The sequence below is a fragment of the Diplodia seriata genome (genome assembly GCF_021436955.1).
Source record: "Diplodia seriata strain FDS-637 chromosome Unknown scaffold_3, whole genome shotgun sequence".
NCBI classification, from domain to species: Eukaryota; Fungi; Ascomycota; class Dothideomycetes; order Botryosphaeriales; family Botryosphaeriaceae; genus Diplodia; species Diplodia seriata.
The window spans coordinates 1411106-1428378 of record NW_027117310.1 but is presented as its reverse complement, the minus strand read 5'-3'; the positions used below and the strand labels follow the sequence as shown (position 1 = coordinate 1428378).

Genomic DNA, 17273 nt, shown 5'->3' with positions numbered 1-17273 from the left:
ATAGATGGCGTCTTTACTCCGTATTTGCGCAATGTACATACCAACACAGCCGTTTCTCGTCTGTATCTTTGACAGGGGTGCTTGATACCGACCTGCTAGCTGTGTCACCTTAATGATCCTTGGCTGAGACAAGCTCTTGGGCGTTGCTGGTTGCAACGGGAGGATTATTCTTGTTTGCACGGCGAAGCAGTGGTCACGCCATAACGATGAAATGTGCAGCATTATGTGCTTTGTGGAGGAAATATGGGCACATGGAACCATCATGAAGGAGTTTATCTACACAGCAATCAAAATAGAAAATCTATCGGATGGCCGAGACTATGTCGAAAATAACGTCCATGTCCCCCAGTGCCCCGGTGATGCCAGTCGATGGTTTCGTCTCATCAAGTCTCGGAAACACTTGCGGAGGAAGCGCCGCCGGCAGTGCAACATCGTACCTTTGTAAGAGGGTTGCCACAAATCCGCAAACCTCGCTCTTGGCCAAATGTCGGCCGGGACAGAGACTGACACCTCCACCGAACGGCCTGTAGGACGCGTGGTTTCGCAGTTTCTGGCCCTTCAAGAAACGTTCTGGATCGAAGCCAAACCTTGCCTGTCCCCAGACATGTTCATTGAAGTGGAGCTGCCTGAAAGGAATAATCACCGTGTTACCGCTTTCCAATTCCTTACCCGAGATTGTGGTCGGTGTCACAACCTTCCTGACGCTCATTGCACCGTTTACAAGCCTGAGAACTTCAAGCCAGACGGAATCCAGGATTGGGCAGTCGTTCGCAAGCTTTGCGGTATCAAGCCTTCCGTTCGTGAAAGCATGGCCGGTCTCTTCTCTGACGGCTGCCAGCAGGGCGGGGTTGAACAGCAAATATGAAAGAAGCCAGAACCCGGCATTGACCGTGTTGCTGTGTGCCCTGCAGCAGTGTAAGTGGGGTATCCTTGACACGTCAACATGGGAAACTTACGCCCACCATATCATGATTACCATAGCCACTCGACTATCCTCATCGAGCCCGGAAATTTCTTGGGATTTGAGCACAGATCGAATGGCCCAGCATGCGTCTGCTTTTTCCGAATCCGGAGACCTCAGGTAGGTCCGGGTCGCACGAGATAGCCGTTCAACAGCTGGCTTCAGCTTGGGCGTAAGGAACTTCGGGTAGTTGAATATGATCGCCCAGGAGTAGTCGTTCAGAACCATTAGTTGATGGACAACTTCAGGCTCGATGTCGAAGATCACATCACCAAGCATAGCTCTGGTGATAGCTTCAGTCATCGTAGTGCGAACGAAAAGCTTCAGAGACACTCTTTTGTATGCGAAGCCCTCGTTCAACACGCACTGGCTCGGGATCCCACTCCACTGGATGACACGGTCCAGGCAGTCGAGGTAGGCATCCGTGAGTCTCGCCAGATGCTCTCCTGGAAGAAGCTGTAACTTGTAAAAGTCCTCAATCAAATGCACAAGGTTCTTGTTCTGTGGATTGAGAGGGTTCCTGCCGTATTCGCGGTCGTTCGGTCTCGGATCGTGCCACGAGCGTTCCAGAGCTTCCCCGGTGATACCGAATGCGCGGAGCAAAAGGTTCAAGTATTCATCCCATGAAAAGCTCGTTGAGTTCTTGTACGCAGTTGTTGTATCCCAAGGCGAGCTAATGACGTAGATCCGCTCTCTGAACACCCGGATTGAGAAAGGTTCACGGGTCCGATCGAAGGCATTCCTTATATCTTCCATCAGAACTGGATGTATTGACTTCCGCTTGCAAACTTACAGGGCGGATTCAATGGTTTTGTCACTGTTTAAGAAGAATTGTAACGAATGTCCAAAAACTGATATTGAATATTAGCTCGTTCGAAAAACGTGTACACTGGAGAGCGGCTTACATGGAATCCAGTAAGGAGCGTCCCTTGGTCTCTTGGGGTTCATCAATGGTGACAACGTGAACGCCCAGAGTCTCCATATAAGGAGGCCCATAACACACGTAAGGAGAAAGAGGAGGCTCTTGGTATAAGGTGGCGGGCCGGCCGGCGTACCCTCTCGGTGGACAAGTCCAGTAATAGCTTCGGCAAGCATCACGGCTGAGGTTCGAAGGTCAACTGATAGAAGTGAATACAAGTATCAGGGTTGGAATATGGATGAAGAATCTCCAGCTCTCATGGAGAGCAGACACTGGTCAGATATACAGAGCGCTCCACTTCGTAGTCCAGCGCATTCAAGGAGACTTCATGGGACACGTATCAAAAGCGAATGCGCTGAGCACTCGTACAGCCAGGTTAGTAACAAACTAATTGAGGACATTGTTCCGGATGGAACGGCGAATCGATCAGAGATCACAGCCCGTGGAGGGTGTGGACAGTATTGCCTACGCGCATTGCGCGTGCTTCGGAATTTGCCATCAGCGAATTATGGTACGAATCCTCAAAATAGCCATCCAGGTCAAGCTGTTTGGTGGTGATATCATATATTTGTGCATCCGGGTTTGGTTAGTACCGGCAGTCAGCTGTGCGGCCCCCATCTTCGTGGGGGCGAGCTGAAAGCACCCGTGCTGCATGTCAGCTAAACTACCGAATCAGATCTCAACCCGCTCGGAAAGCTCCCACAATAGCGACTGTGTCTCCCTGGAACCGTCGACATGGCGAAAACCCGTCTCCGCGTGGTGCGTTCCAGTCATTTTCCAAGTGCCGGGTGTTTTTAGAAGCGTCAAATGATGTGGCAGCAACAGCGCGGCGGAAAGAGTATTGCATCTCTCCAGGAGTAAAAGCTACGCCCCGCTGGAGCCAGAAGAAGATAAAAGGCGGCATATGTTCTCAACTCTCTGAGCACAACATCATCCTTCATCTCACATTCCTGAGCACCACCTTCAAGTCAAGACTACTCATTCACAATCATGCATCTTTATCCTATCAGCCCAATTCTCAACGCCCGACCGGTGGTGCAGCATACCAGCCCCTCTACCATGGCCGCCGATTTGATTGTGCTGTTCATCCTGGCAATCAGCCCGGTCTACAATCTGACCGTTGGGGGATTTGCAGCTCAGAACCTTTCATGGATTGACTGTACGCTTGCTTCATCTCTGTCTCGTATTTTTTTTTTTTTTTTTTGCTAATGTGGCCCGGTCAGATCTTTGTTTGTTTGCAATGGTATTTCTTCTTTAACCATTTCTCGATCAAAATACTGATGTACGGTCTGAAGATGTTTTTTGGGGTCAACCGGCGACCGACCGTTGTGCATAGACTGATCGAGGGCAAGGAACAAGAATAGGATGGCGAGTTTACATAACAAGCAATTAAGACAGACCCGGGAGATCGTTTGAGGCTCATTCACCTGATCATCAACGTAAAGTGTCATGCAATGCCGCTTATGCTCACTCTCAACCCAATTTATTTACACTTGCGTTGCTTCTCGGACGGTATTACGCCCCGATGATGTGTAAATAATGCAGACAAGGTTGTGGCACACGCCATGCAAGGATTCAAGCTCGAGTGCTGCGTTCTGGGAGAGCTCACATTATTATTAGTGCTGTGTTTAATTGGGCAGCGGATTGCCCACAGCCTCGGGAAGTGGGCTTCGCTCTGATTAGCTGGCTGAATGTACGTTTCGCGAACTCACCCATAACGAGTTATGATTTTCTTATCAATGTCTTGCAGGGGGGCGACGGAGATGCGCGGTCCCTCATCCGGGCGCGTACGGAACCGCCTTGGCATGCATGCGGCGTAGCCTTCTGTCTACTCACTGATCAGCTCCCAAGCCTTCGCACCTCCCATCGAGTACTTCAAGCTTCGTCGAACCGAGCTGGCTTCTCTTGCGTACAGCTTCTTTTCCTCATATCTTCGTGACCGTCGGACCTTTCCTAATGGCTCTTGTCTGGATTTTGCTCCTTCTTGGACCGGTTACTGCCCTGTTTCTCTCTACGCTTTTCGCTCTGTTCAAAAACCATGCGATCGCACGGCAGATTGGACTTCCCGTCGTCATTGTTCCTATCAGCCCCGAAAATCCAATCTGGATGATGTTGGCCCGACACATAGTTCCCTGGTTGAAATATGTGCCGTTCGGGAACGGTAATTTCAGCAAATTTGCTCACGTCGGTTGGGAATGGGAGTTGAAGTACCAAGCGTATCGCGACTTTGGTGATGCTATTCTAATGGCTTCTCCGGGGAAAAATTGGATCTATGTCTGTAATGCTGAAACCATCCACGACGTAATCCAGCGTGAACGCCGCCATGATTTTGAGAGACCGGTGGAGCTCTTGGGTGAGTATACACAAAGAATAGAGGATTTGAGGCGACCGCTAACATCTTCACAGCTGTTCTGGACGTCTTTGGAGCCAACATATCTACCGTATATGGCCCAGATTGGCAGCGTCATCGCAAGGTTACTGCCACTGCGTTCACGGAGAAGACCAACCGACTGGTCTGGGATGAAGCACTACAACAGGCCCGGCAGATGCTTATCTTCTGGAAGAGCTTCGGCGAGGTACAAAGCACTGCCACGGACTCTCGAACACTTGCGCTTGACGTCTTGGTCAGCGCGGGCTTTGGAAAATCGTTCCCCTTCCAAGGGGCCACGCAAAAGCCCGAGACAGGCCCGCTCTCCTACAGAGATTCTCTCGCCAAAATCCTGGAAAATGCACTACTGATCCTAGCACTGGGTCCAGATTTTGTTTCGCGAATCAAGTATCCCCGGAATCTAGCCCGGGTCGGCCAGGCAATCACATCCTTCAGACAATACATGACCCAGGACTACGAGGAAGAGCGAAAGGCGTTCAAAGAAAAACGGGTCACCGGAGAGAACCTGATGACCAACCTGGTAAGGGCATCTCTTGAAGAGACTGCATCCGATGTGCACGACGACTCAAGCCAGCGAAAGACCGGGTTGACGCGCGAGGAGGTTTTTGGAAACATGTTCGTCTTCAATTTTGCGGGACACGACACTACGGCTCATTCACTCAACTTTACCTTCTACCTTCTGGCTGCGCACCCGTGGGTTCAGGAATGGATTAATGAGGAGATCAAGTATGTTTTCCGGGACGACGATATCTCTTCTTGGAACTATGACACTTTCCCAAAGCTCAACAGATGCCTGGCGGTTCTGGTAAGTGTTTCGGATATTCTCTTACAGCGTGTGAAAAAAAATAACAGGAAAACAGTACGAGACACTGCGATTATACAATCCCCTTCTTAGCGTTGTCAAAGGCACCCAGGACAACACAACCGACCTTACGATCGATGGCAAATCCTACATCATTCCCCCAAACACTCGTGTTATCCTAAACCTCAATGCTGTTCACTCTCATCCTCGGTATTGGGGAGATGATAGCTTGGAATGGAAGCCATCCAGATGGATCGTGACCGCAGAAGGGGACGGCGCATCTATCGATAGGGAATACATTCTCACACCACCACGCGGCGCTTTCTTGGGCTGGTCTGATGGCAACAGGGCATGCCCTGGAAAGAAGTTTGCGCAGGTGGAGCATGCCGCTGTCATGGCAGCGCTTTTCCACAGCCATCGTGTTGAGCCCGTGAGACTGGCTGGCGAGGACATGGAACAGGCCAGGAAGAGGACCGCTGATTGCATTGCCAACAGTGGGATGGTGCTTCTCTTCCAGATGCTTCGACCGCAGGATGTGAGCCTTACCTGGTCAAAGAGATGAATGCGTGCCACGGAGCTTTGAAGTATGAAAGGAGAAGAAAATCGATCATCTTTGACTATCTCTGACGCTTTCTCACACGTCGTATTGTCCACGACGAGACCACCCCCAAATCCCATTCCGTCCCTTCATCCACCTTCAGATAGTACTCTGACAACACAAGCCGCTTCCAGCAGCTCCCATGAGTTCCCAAAAGAAGAAGTAGCTCACAAGCCATGACGTGTGCATCCCGTTATTCCCACACTTCCCCTCCCATCAGACCGTCTTCCGCCACTCCATAGCTTCCCCGCCACCCACCACCACCGTATCCTCCCCCCATCTGATAATACGACACCGCCGCCGGCGGACGCAGCGCATCGCCCAGCTGGTACCTGCTGCTCCTAAAGTAATCCTGCATCTTCCCCATCCGGACCGGATTGCCACCCAATGCCGGCAGGGGGCTTCCTCCTCCTCCACCTTCGTAAGTCGTCGACGGCGTGGTGATGTCCGTCAGCGCCGCGCTGGAGCGTCTGCTGTTGCTGCTGGTGTCGGACTGAGACTCGGAGTCGTATGATGATGATGAAGAGGAAGAGGAATGATAAGAAGAAGAAGAAAATGAAGAAGATGGTGCTGGAGAAGTTCCGGAGTCGGAGTAAGAAATGGAGGAAGAGGAGGAGGCAACAGAGCGCCGCTTTCGTGCAGAAGACGACGACGACGACGACGACCGCCGCACTCTCGACGGCGGCGGCGGCGGCGGCGGCGGCGGTGCATCCGTCTGAACACCCGCATCGACGTACGCCGGCCGGGACTGCGGCGGCGGTAAATCGTCAACTATATCTGCCTGCGTGCCCGCCGTCGCGTACACTGGTCGTTCCACTTGCTGTACACCACCACCAGCCGCCGCCGGCTTTTCAGCAGCAGCAGCAGCAGGATTAGCGTGACACCCGCACTTGCAACATACCGCCGCCGGCCCCTGACCCTCTACTCCCCTTCCCCCGACCCTCTCTCCCCTCGCCCCCACCACCGCCATCGACGGCGTCAACAGCGACGACGCCGACGACGCCGACACCGACGTGCCTCTCATCCTCGCACTGCTACTACGCGACAAGCCCGTCCCCGTCCCCGTCCCCGTCTCGGATACACGCAGCAGCTCGCCCTCGCCGAACGCGATACTCCGCGGGCGTTGGCGCCAATCGGTGACGCGGCGGGCGACGGCGAGCGGTCTCGCCGTAGTAGCAGTCGCCGTTGATGTCGACGACGACGAAGTCTTTACGCCAGGGAGTTCGCTGATCGGACTGACGGCTGAGGTGGTCGCTGCTGCTGCTGTTGCTGCCGGCTGTTGGCTGCTTATGCTGCCGCTGCTGCTGGTGCTGGTGCTGAGGCGGAAGGTTGGGACGGCGCCGGGCGGGCCGACCATGGACATGGTGCGGGCTCTGCGTCGTTGGGTCGTCGTTGGATAACTGGTGCGGTCGAGTGATGGTGGTCTGCCGCCGGCTGCTGGTAGGGGGAGAGACGAGCGGTGGTGCGGGTCGTTTGGTTGGGGAGATGCCGTGCGGGACTCTGGTGTTGATGATGCGCTGCTGGCTTTGCGCTCGATCTTGCCGTCGCGGTCGGCCGCGAAGAAGTCGTCGCCGTGGCCGAGGACGACCTGGAGGGTGGCCAGGTCGCGGGTGGTTTTGTGCTGTCCGGTGGTGCTGCCGTTTTCGGCCGGGAAGAGCCATTGGTGTAGCGGGGTGGGGAGGCCGGAGCTTTCTGTTTGAGGCTGTCAGTGTGTGGGCTGTTGGTGGACAGGTTGATGTGGTATGTAGAGACGTGGTGGAGGATGGGAGTGAGGAGAGCAAAATGTCGGTGATGGAAGCCTGCTGACCTTGCTTGTAGTCCCCAGAACGCGTCTTCCAGCAGATGTAGTACCGCCCAAAGGACCCCAGCGCCGCGACGACTAGCTCGGTCATACCATCGGGGCTGGCTGGGTCCGAGCTGATGGCGCTCAAGCGCTCGTAAAAACCATTTGACATTATTTCTTTATAGCGCTTCGCAGTAGCGATTCACAGAATGCTACTTCGATGTTGGTCCGAGAGGGAATGTAGGCGGCGAAAGGAGCCAAGGGAGGAAACTCGTCAACGAGTTCTGGAAGACATCCATTTCGAAGCAAGACGGAAACGAAGGGGGGAGTAGAGCCGGTTGGTAGTGTTTAACTCTCGGTTGGCCACGAGTAATCACCTCTGGGCAGTGGCTAAGCGGCACTGTTGCTTGCGTCTGAGGCTTGCGGTGAGACGGTGTCGAGCGGAATGCATAGAGTAGCTCAGGTGATGGTCAGCCTGGGTTTCGAAATTCCCAGACGTTCCCTCATCCGAAGCACGCATTGTCAAGGAATGGCGGATGATCGCCCAATAGAGCATCGCGGCTGCGGGGGCTGGATCCACTTTATTCGGTTGATGCGGTGCACTGTGTAGGACTGAGTAGTCAGCATGTTGTAGTTGTAAGGTGATGCGAGTCAGATATAATGTGGGTTGAGGTGCTGAAGAACGCGACACTCTGCTTAAGAAAAAAGATGCAGAGAATTCCAAATCGCGCAACCAAAAACTAAGAGCTCGTACCAAAGCGTTTATGAACATTATCCATTAAAATCGAGTAAAGAGATATTTGACGCGAAAATTAAGTTGCGCATGTGACTTCCTGCCTAATCATCCTCAACATATGGTTTTCTGTACTCCTGCGACAGTGTCTGCGGCGGGGCGCCCACAGCATCATTCTGTCTGAATGCGGCTTCCACCGAAGCAACTTCGTCATCTCCTTGGACGGAGCTGTCCGGGGTAGCATGAGGGATGGCCCTCTCGTCTCTCGTAGGCCTCGGAGTGTCTTCAGGCGCTGACCAGACGGATGCCCCGCAATTTGTATCTGTGGGAGTGGTGACCGTTCCCTCTGTAGGGTCGGCATGGGCGGCTGAGTCGGTATTGATTTCGAGCCTTGCGAGACCTGTTTCGTCGATGTGATTATGGGAAGCATTGCCAGGATGCTCCCTCCTTTCACTCTCGTGTTGCTGAGATTCGACATCGGCATCCTCCTCTGGCGTCTGTTGTGCGCTTTGCACATCCTGCTGATGGAAGGCTTCCTGTTGTCGTTTCTGCTCCATCTGCAATCTGAAAAGCTCTTGCTCCCGCCTAGCCTCACGCATGACATCGGGAGTGATTTTCTTTTCCGTCCGCTGCAGCTCGACCTCCAGCACCCTCGTGCCGAAAGGGATCTTGCCCTTCAACCCGTCGTCATCGCGGTCGAAATAGAGCGCCCAGACGGCCGGATACTCCTCGACGGCGACGAAGCCCTCCCAGCCCTCGAACGTCATTCGACGATCCTGCCGCGTGCAGTCAAACGGGCCCGTCACGTGCGGCTGCGCGTCGGCGCGGACGCCGTACTTGACCTCGCCCGTGTCCTTGTCGACGTAGATCCAATTGAGGACGGGCGCGACGTCGGTGATGGTGCTGACGAGGCCCTCGAACTCGGCGTCCGGGTACGGCAGGAAGTAGCCGGCGAAGGGGTGGCCGTGTGTGCGCTCGTCCTCTTCATCGACATCGCCTTCAGGAGCGGCGCCGGTGTCGATGTAGAGCTTGTTGTCGCGCAATACGACCCGCCGTCCGTTGATCTCGCGGCTGCGGATGGATGGCTTGACGCATGTCGCGATCAGGTTGCATCGCCGGGCGCGGTGCTCTTCGCGCCGTTCTTTGGACTGCGATTGTCGGATCGCTTCTTGCGTGCCCATCATTGCTGGGCACGCTTGGAGAGCCAGGAGCATGGAGAGAACCATCTTGCTTTGGCTGTTGGTGGTGGTGGTGGTTGCGACGGCGTTGTGGCGTATGGGATTGGTGGTGTCATTTCCATGGACCGTTGTTGCATCAATTTTTTGTGCAATTCTCAGGCCAGAGAGTCATGATGGGTAGGGCTGCGACAAGCGCATGTTTGATGGAGGCGAGCAAAGATGGAGATGTCGCGGAACTGTCTTGGGTGAAGCCGATCCTCGTCCGGTCAGTAAACAGAGTAAAGACCATCGCGACCACATGCCTCCCAAGACTCGGTTCCCGGCACGAGTAGAGAACATCGCGTGATGCTCAGATCAGAAGCAAGAGGCGCCCTGACGTGCGCGACCCTTTTCGTTTCAGAATCCTGGGGCAACGTCATGGTCCAAGCTCCTTTCCCGTTAGAGGACTCGCTGATCTGCTTCAGCCTGGCAGGAGTTGCAGTAAGTCACGAAAATCTGTCCTCGCAGCGCGTTTACTGATGTGCCGTGTGTAGCTCCGTCGAACGATGCGGCCCCAGACGGAGTGGAAGGAGGTTCATGCGTGCTGGTTTTAGCTTCTGGGGCTCGAAAGACGCAAAGCAACCCAAGCGCCACAACATCGATGACGCCGTGAAGTCTGTATATAAGACCAGCAGAGGCGTGAAGTGAACAACTCATCAGCAAGCAGTCCTCTCCACCAACACTACCTCCTCCATCCATCTCCTCACCGATAAAGCCGGCCGGTTCCGACTTTCCACTCCGCTTAAACATAATCGTAATCAAGTCCGAGTCGAAGAAACCACACCCGCCAAAATGTCTACCACGTAAGCTAGCCGCGACTGCAGTGTTTGCTGAGTGTTCGACTAACCATAACGGTGCACAGCGCCACCACCACCACCGCCCCCTTCAGCAACCCCACTGGCCAGGCCTACAACAGCGACACCGACTCGGACGGCCAGGCCCGCGGCGGCCGTCGCGCCCTGGTGAACAGCAAGGACCCCAAGGCATCGCAGCAGCAGGGCTCGAGCTCGGGCCTGCCCCAGCCGCCGTCTTCGTCCAACCTTGGGGCGCCGGCGGGCCAGATGCTCAAGGGCGCGTCCGACGACGACGGCAACGCCAAGTCGGCGTCGCTGCTCATCGGCATCAAGCTCGACCTGGAAGCCGAGATCCACCTCACGGCGCGGGTGAGGGGTGACATCAGCATCGGCCTGTACTAGCTGGCGGCCGCCGGCAGAGACTCGGGAATGGAGGAGGGTGCGGGGGACGACGAAGATGGCTTTGCTGCTGGCAGTAGCCACGGAGGGCAGTCGGTGGGCACAATCGCGTGCGCTTTGTTCTGATTGGGAGGTTCACTTCTCGGAAGCTGGCTTGGGACGGATAAAATTAGTTGAGTTGTTCCAATGTTTGACAAATACCTAGAGTTGTTGGATACTGCATTTGACGTGGCCCGTGATCTGAGAGTGAAGCATTGCGCTGTCAAGATAGTGATTCGCCATCGTGAATCGGGAGCCAATCAATAGCGTCGACATGGAAGCGCCGCAAACTTGCACTGCACAACAAGCGACGTGGCATTGTCTCGCGAATCGATGGAACAAGACACGTTATTGGAGTTTGGAGAAAGACGCAAGGCTCCATCTAGGGGCTCTGATGTGAATGATGCTGTGGCGGCGGTGGTTGAGAGGGTGGTGTTGAGGCTAGGCGATAAGCTCATGATTTAAGATTGCGGGGCGGAGATTTAGGTGGGTGTGGTTCCTGGACGGACGCGACCCTGGCCTCGCTCGCGCGCGCGAAGCGCTGAACCAAGGCATTCCGCGCCGCTTTCCCTGTTCCACTCTCAATTGAGTCCACTCCTTCTTTACAAACATGTTCTCCCACCCGTAACCACCACTCCCTTCCCGCATCCCGCCCCGAGTCCACCCAGCGATCACGAGAGATAACGAACGAACCACCATGGCCGCCACGAAAGAAGAAGCAACGCTGCCCACGACGGAGCCGACGCGTGCCACGCAGGTCCCCGACTGGGAGCCCGCAGCCCAGGCGCATGGAGGAACGGGCGTCAAGCGTCCACTGGGCGAGACGCTGCGCCAGAAATTCGACGCCGTGTGCCCGCCGCACCGCAAGTACCTGGGGCTCACGCGCCGAGTGTTCCTCCTCGTCGTGCTGGGCGCCATCCTCGCCATCATCGCATTGGCCGTGGGATTGGGTGTAGGCTTGTCGCAGAAGAGGTGCGCATTCCCTCCCGCTGCTCTCCTTTGGCTTTTTCTCAATTGCGATGCTGACGGTCATAAACAACAACAGCGGCAGCGAGAACCTGCCCCTCCCTGATAGCTCCGAAGCGCACACCGGCGATCTCACTTTCTACGACCCCGGCCTTGGCGCTTGCGGCGAGACGTCTGGAGACGACGACGACATCGTGTCGCTGTCGTGGAAGATCTGGAACGAGGTGCAGACGGGCACGGATCCGAACCAGGTGGTGCTGTGCGGGAAGAAGATCAGGGCGCGCAGGTTCAACGAGGACGTCAGTGAGGAGCGCAGCGTGGACCTGACCGTCGTGGACAGATGTGAGTGTGGACTGACCCTACCATTGTCGTACCTGGAGCCAGACTGATCCAAGCTGCGCAGGCACTGGCTGCGAACCCACCGACCTCGATGTTAGCCCCGGCGCGTTCGAGAAGCTGGCGCCCGTTGCTAGCGGTAGAGTGACAGTCACCTGGGCGTGGCTAGACGCGGCGCCGACGGCGAAGTAGAAGTCGTTTTCTGTTTTGAATTCGTCCATTTTCAAGATACCCAGGCCGATTGGCCTTGCTTTCTGTCACATACCCACGAAATATTGCTTTTCAATCGATCAAACTCAGTACTCCAATTCAAATTGTGTTTCCAATTCCATTACCATTTTCCCGTTCCTCCGCCATCCTCACTCACGCCTCCCTGAACTCCTCCGGCGTATCCTCTTGCCTCCTCCAATGCGCCGCCTTGACCGCCTCCAACGATTCCATATGCCTAAACACCCCCATGATCTTCGGCCACCTCTCCATATCACATCCCCACCTCTGCGCCGCCCACCTGCACTCATCACCATCAGCATTTCCACTCAGAAAAAAATAAGGTTGCCAAAAAAGACCGAGAGCGAGCAGCGGAGGAAGAAAGGGGGAAAGTAAAAGAGAAAAAAAACGGGACATAACTCACACAGCCGGCACCAAACACACATCCGCCGCCGAGACGCTCTTTCCCACACACCACCTCCCCCCACTACTCTCACCCTCCTCCATCGTCCGCCCCAGATACGCCTCGAACGCATCCAACCCCCTCACCGTCCACTCCCTCGCCCACGCCCGCCCGTCGCTCCCCAACTTATCCACCGCCTTGATCGGCGCGCTGTTGGTCAGCGGCTGCGTGTCGCACGCGACGATGGCGACCAGCGTGCGCACGTGGGCGCGGCGCTCGACGTCGTCTTTCGGGAAGAGCGCGGGCCCGGCGGCCGGGAAGGCTTCGTCGAGGTACTCGAGCGCGGCGGTGGACTGCGTGATCGCGATGGTCCTGTTGGGAGAGAGCGTGTGGGTGAGGGTCGGCACCGTGCCCGACGGGTTGAGCGCGCGGTAGGCCGCGCCGGATTGCTCGCCTTTGAGCAGGTGCACGGTGGTTGTGGTGAAGGGGAGTTGCTTGAGGTGCAGGGCGATGCGGAGGCGCCCCGAGCAGGAGGAGCGGAAGTAGGTGTGGAGGTGGAGGGATGGGGAGGCGTCGGAGGTGCCGGTGGTGGTGCCGGTGGTGGTGCTATTGCTGGTGCTGGTGCTGGTAGTCGAAGCCATTATGCTGCTAACGGGGGTTTGTTTTGGTATTGGGAAGAGGAGCTGGTGATTGTGGCGGAGAGTAGAGGAGAGGGGTGTTTGTTTTCTCTTCTTCCTTTTTTTTTGTGTCCCTTTTTCTTTGCTCAAGGGTGCGATAGCCTGCTCGAGTTGAGGACAATGAGACGATAGTCTGGATTACATGCCGAACAGACGGGCCTACAGGGTTGATTTCTTATACTCGATGAGCATAGCCGTGGTTCTGGCTGGTCAGCCCGTATGCCGCCGCCAACCGCGGAATGCATCCGCGGTTGGTTTGCTGGTGCGGTGCGGGGCGCGGGGTCAGCCGCGTAGACGCGGATATTCAAGGAGGGGGAATAGGGACATCGCAAATGTCGGTTTGCAGGATTATTGAACCGCAGATCCGAGGATGTAGGAGTTGTCGCCTTTCGGATCGTTGGTTGGTTGTTGGTGGGGTTTCGCATATCTGGCGTGAGAGGCATACTGGACGCTGGGTAAATCGCCATCTTCAACCTTTATGCGGGGAGGTCCATCCCTTCACGTTGGAAGTAGCAAGATGAATGACTCATTATTCATTCGTACATCGAGCATAGTGATACCGGGAAAAAGAGTAGAACACTTTTATATACAATCACTCAATTCACCAGTACGTTGCCCACTTGCTTGTGCCCTTGACAACATCGACGAACTCGCGCGCGATGACACGGTCGGTCTGTTCGCTGGGGTGCAGCGCGTCATACCACATGTAACTGTCGCGGTCGCTGAGTGATAACGACTCGTTGGCTGAGATATATCCCTGCACGTTCAACGGTGCGGTGCCGTTGAGGTAATCGGCCGGGTTCTCGTAGATGTCCGTGAACTGTGCTCATAAATCAGCATGTTGCCAAAAAGACTTGCGTCGAACGAGACAAAGGCGGTGCAGAGGAGTTAAGCTGCGCTGTACTGTGAGTGAGTCTTACCAGACTGTACATGTCGAAAATGGCGAAGTGCGCGCCGGGGTAGCGGTCGGCGATGAGTTGCTCGTAGGGCGTCTGGTACTTGTACACAGCATTGGCGAGGTTGACTTGCTCTTTCATGCGGTAGCTCGTTTCGGTCTGGTTCTGGACTTCACCAACACCGCCGTTCTCGGGCGTTGCGTAGACAGGTGCCAATTGAAGAGCCGCAAGGTTCATGAGGACAAAGTATCGGGCGCCGTTTTCATAGAGCTGCACCGGAATGTTAGCTTTGCTGTCGTGTCAACTCGAGCTCATACAAGGCGTACAGTGTCGAATTGTTTGTAGACGCAGTTGATATAGTCAACAATGGTGAGACCGGGAGCTTGAGACTCGGTCAGGAAAGCGTTGCTGCCAAGGTCGTTCGTGCCGATCCACATGCTGTAGACAGTCTCGGTGTCGGGAATGGTGAACACAGACGTGCCATTGCTGGCATAGTACGCCTTGTCCGCGAGGAATGTCGGGATCTCATAACCCTCCACGTCGGGAAAAGGGCCATTGATCGAGTCCAGGTATCGGTTGACCTGCTTGTTGGAGCAGACAGCACCTGACACGGCATAGTCATACAGGTTTGCTCCCGTGTAATCCGCCACGTATCGAGGCCAGATTCGGCCACCGGTAGATGTGGAATTGCTCTACGAGAAGGAAGTGAGCAGGTTTCATTCTCCGTGATGCTGTATAGGTATTACCTCGGGAGCAATCCACCCCAGTGGTGGAGCTTGGCCTTCAGTGGATATGAAATAAGCTAGTCGGCCTTCATCCGTGTAACTATCGCCCAAGGCAACCAGACTCGTGAATGTTTGCAGATCCCAGGACCCGTCAGCGGAGACTGGTGGGGAGTAGTCTTGTGGGGTGGGTATAGCCGAAGCTGTGCCCACTAGGAGAGCAAGCAGGGGGGTGACGATATGCGAGTAAACCATGGCGATCAAGCGAGCAAAACGGAGAATTTTTTTGATTTGGACGTATGAGAAGCTACGACAAGCTTTCGATCATGTAAGAAAGAACCGAACGGCCGTTGCAAGATCCGGCTCTCATTTATACTCCACGTCTCACCCCGCAATCGAGGCCTGCTAGTTGCTAAGCCTCTGCGGCATGACATAGCAGCGTTGCTTAACATGACATGACAGACACGGATGGCACGTTCCGGTCATACATTGGTGCATTTTGGGTGCGGAGGCCTTCTGCACGGGTTATTTGGTCCCGGGGTGGACTTGCGCAACCGGTTCCAGGCGGAGAAACACACCAGAATGCACGAAACAGCTGGTACTGAAGAGGCTTTAAGCGAGCTCGGCCGTACGTCCGGCGCTGGTGGCGGCGCACAACAGGCTAAAAGGGAAGATCAGGAACCCCGAGGAGGGGGCCGCACCAACGGCGCGTGCTGAAGGCTTTGCTGCGAAAGGCTATTTGGATCGATGATGACTGCGTGGCTGTGGTCAAGGCCGGGAAAGGAAGACGGTGGCTGACGGCAGCGAGCCGAGAGTGCGGGGTGGAGGGGAAGGAGGCTGAGATACCTGGAGCATGCTCCGAACACGAGGCGGTGTCGAAGTGTGGTTCTACAGCGGGAATCGAGGCGGCGTGCGTGATAAGAGCCTGCGCTGCAAACACGTCAAGCTGCGGTGCGAAGGCTAATAATGCACTCACCACCTGCGCTCCTGCGAAGCGCGCGGCCCACGTGATGCTGGCGGCTACGGCAAGTGGACACCAGCCATCCGCAAAAGGCCCTGTTCGAGAAAGAATGATGGCTTGCAGCCCCTGCAGCCCTGGCGACGGGGAAGCGGACTTACCGCGGACTTGCGTTTTCACGACGATGGCGGAAGGCGCGCGAGTCAGGGGCGGGACAGAGCTGCGAGCGCGGCAATAAAGTCAACCGCAGCTTGGGACGCGGTGCTAGCTGGCTAGTCGGCCGTCTGATGATGGATCGCCATCGGGTCGGGCTGCGCGTTCGGCTGTCGTTGGGCAGGGCGGTGTCGAGGTCGTGCAAGGAGGCAGGCTGTGCCGCGATGCGCTGTGCGGCGCAGGCTCACCGTGATATTGCTGATGCCAATGCGGCGCCATGCAGCGCGCTGGGGGCCGGAGGACATGGAAGCAGGAAGGAGAGACCCTGGCGCGCCGCAGTGGATTCGATCAGGCCGGGCGCGACCTCGACACGCGCAGCCCACGGCGGCTGGCGGCTGGCGGCTGGCGGCAAGCCCGCACGTGCTTGCAGGCGCATGCGGCCCTAACAGCGCGCCGTCTTCCGCGAAAGCTAGGATGATGGCGAGTCGAGAGTCCCGCTGCCGCGGCTGGGTGCTTGAGGTCGGATCAACCGGGATGTGGATCCACGGCTGCAGCTGGCAGGCCATGTCTCTGTGCTTCTGGACGTCGTGGCCGTGATCGTGCAGCGAAGCCGGCCCACGCCTGCGCGCGATGCGGTGAGGACTCGATCCTCCGCATCCCCAGAGCGCTGCCAGACGCTGCAGCAGATCGATCTCCGGCTCGTTCTGCGCTGTTCCTCCGGCGATTCCCGAGTCATGGCGCTGGGTCGACGGACGTGGATGCGCCTTGAAATTGAGCCGACCAGGTGCCACATCTCCTCCAGCTTTACTCAATGACATGTCGGAACCGCACTGCTGGGTGGCCCACCGCTGCCGTCCTCCTTTTCCCGCCGAGCCCTGGAGCCCGCAGACGGAGCCTCCATCCTCCCGGACTGCGCGTTTCAGCAGGGCTGGTGGAAGTGCTGCTGCTCCTGCTCTTGCCTGTGTCATCAAACCCTGCCCGCCGTTCTGCCACCCGCCAGCCTCCTCGCCAGTGACGCCCTGCCGCCGTGCACGGCCAGACTGGCCTCAGCCCTGCTGCCCTCCCGAACCCGAACCCGCATCCTTGGCGGCACGGTACACTATCTTCTCCCTAAACTTTAACTGCACTCCACCCGTTGCCCGCCTCCGCCTCCCTCGCCCTGCTCTTGCCGTCCTCGAGGACGCCGTGCCTGCCGAGTATCAGACCGCACCGCTCACCTTCTCCAATCCTGCTGCCCTGACCGGACCCGTCCCTGTACGAAATCGGGCCGCCGCTGCCTTCACTGCTGCACCCGTCCTTCCATCACCCTCATCAGCTCACT

At 56.3% G+C, this 17273-nt stretch overlaps 7 protein-coding genes across 7 annotated transcripts; 4 read left to right on the top strand and 3 right to left on the bottom strand.

Moving 5' to 3' along the window:
- Positions 1-262: 262 nt before the first annotated feature.
- On the top strand, positions 263-865 carry SLS55_003155 (uncharacterized protein; the record flags this gene model as incomplete). Its single annotated transcript, XM_066774635.1, has 2 exons — positions 263-356; positions 531-865. 2 exons carry the CDS (start codon positions 263-265, stop codon positions 863-865), a joined length of 429 nt encoding a protein of 142 aa, XP_066634754.1.
- An 87-nt stretch (positions 866-952) lies between these two features.
- SLS55_003154 (uncharacterized protein) lies at positions 953-1717 on the bottom strand (the record flags this gene model as incomplete). Its single annotated transcript, XM_066774634.1, has 1 exon — positions 953-1717. One exon carries the CDS (start codon positions 1715-1717, stop codon positions 953-955), a length of 765 nt encoding a protein of 254 aa, XP_066634753.1.
- Positions 1718-3989: 2272 nt separating this feature from the next.
- On the top strand, positions 3990-5633 carry SLS55_003153 (uncharacterized protein; the record flags this gene model as incomplete). The annotated part of the gene is made up of 3 exons (XM_066774633.1): positions 3990-4233; positions 4287-5074; positions 5130-5633. 3 exons carry the CDS (start codon positions 3990-3992, stop codon positions 5631-5633), a joined length of 1536 nt encoding a protein of 511 aa, XP_066634752.1.
- Positions 5634-8289: 2656 nt separating this feature from the next.
- SLS55_003152 (uncharacterized protein) lies at positions 8290-9411 on the bottom strand (the record flags this gene model as incomplete). Its single annotated transcript, XM_066774632.1, has 1 exon — positions 8290-9411. One exon carries the CDS (start codon positions 9409-9411, stop codon positions 8290-8292), a length of 1122 nt encoding a protein of 373 aa, XP_066634751.1.
- A 783-nt stretch (positions 9412-10194) lies between these two features.
- Positions 10195-10598, top strand: SLS55_003151 (uncharacterized protein; the record flags this gene model as incomplete). Its single annotated transcript, XM_066774631.1, has 2 exons — positions 10195-10205; positions 10265-10598. The coding sequence occupies 2 exons, from the start codon at positions 10195-10197 to the stop codon at positions 10596-10598; spliced, it is 345 nt and encodes a 114-aa protein (XP_066634750.1).
- Positions 10599-11331: 733 nt separating this feature from the next.
- SLS55_003150 (uncharacterized protein) lies at positions 11332-12128 on the top strand (the record flags this gene model as incomplete). The annotated part of the gene is made up of 3 exons (XM_066774630.1): positions 11332-11606; positions 11680-11942; positions 12004-12128. The coding sequence occupies 3 exons, from the start codon at positions 11332-11334 to the stop codon at positions 12126-12128; spliced, it is 663 nt and encodes a 220-aa protein (XP_066634749.1).
- A 1696-nt stretch (positions 12129-13824) lies between these two features.
- Positions 13825-15339, bottom strand: SLS55_003149 (uncharacterized protein; the record flags this gene model as incomplete). Its single annotated transcript, XM_066774629.1, has 4 exons — positions 13825-14043; positions 14144-14389; positions 14446-14723; positions 15330-15339. 4 exons carry the CDS (start codon positions 15337-15339, stop codon positions 13825-13827), a joined length of 753 nt encoding a protein of 250 aa, XP_066634748.1.
- Between the last annotated feature and the right edge of the window lie 1934 nt (positions 15340-17273).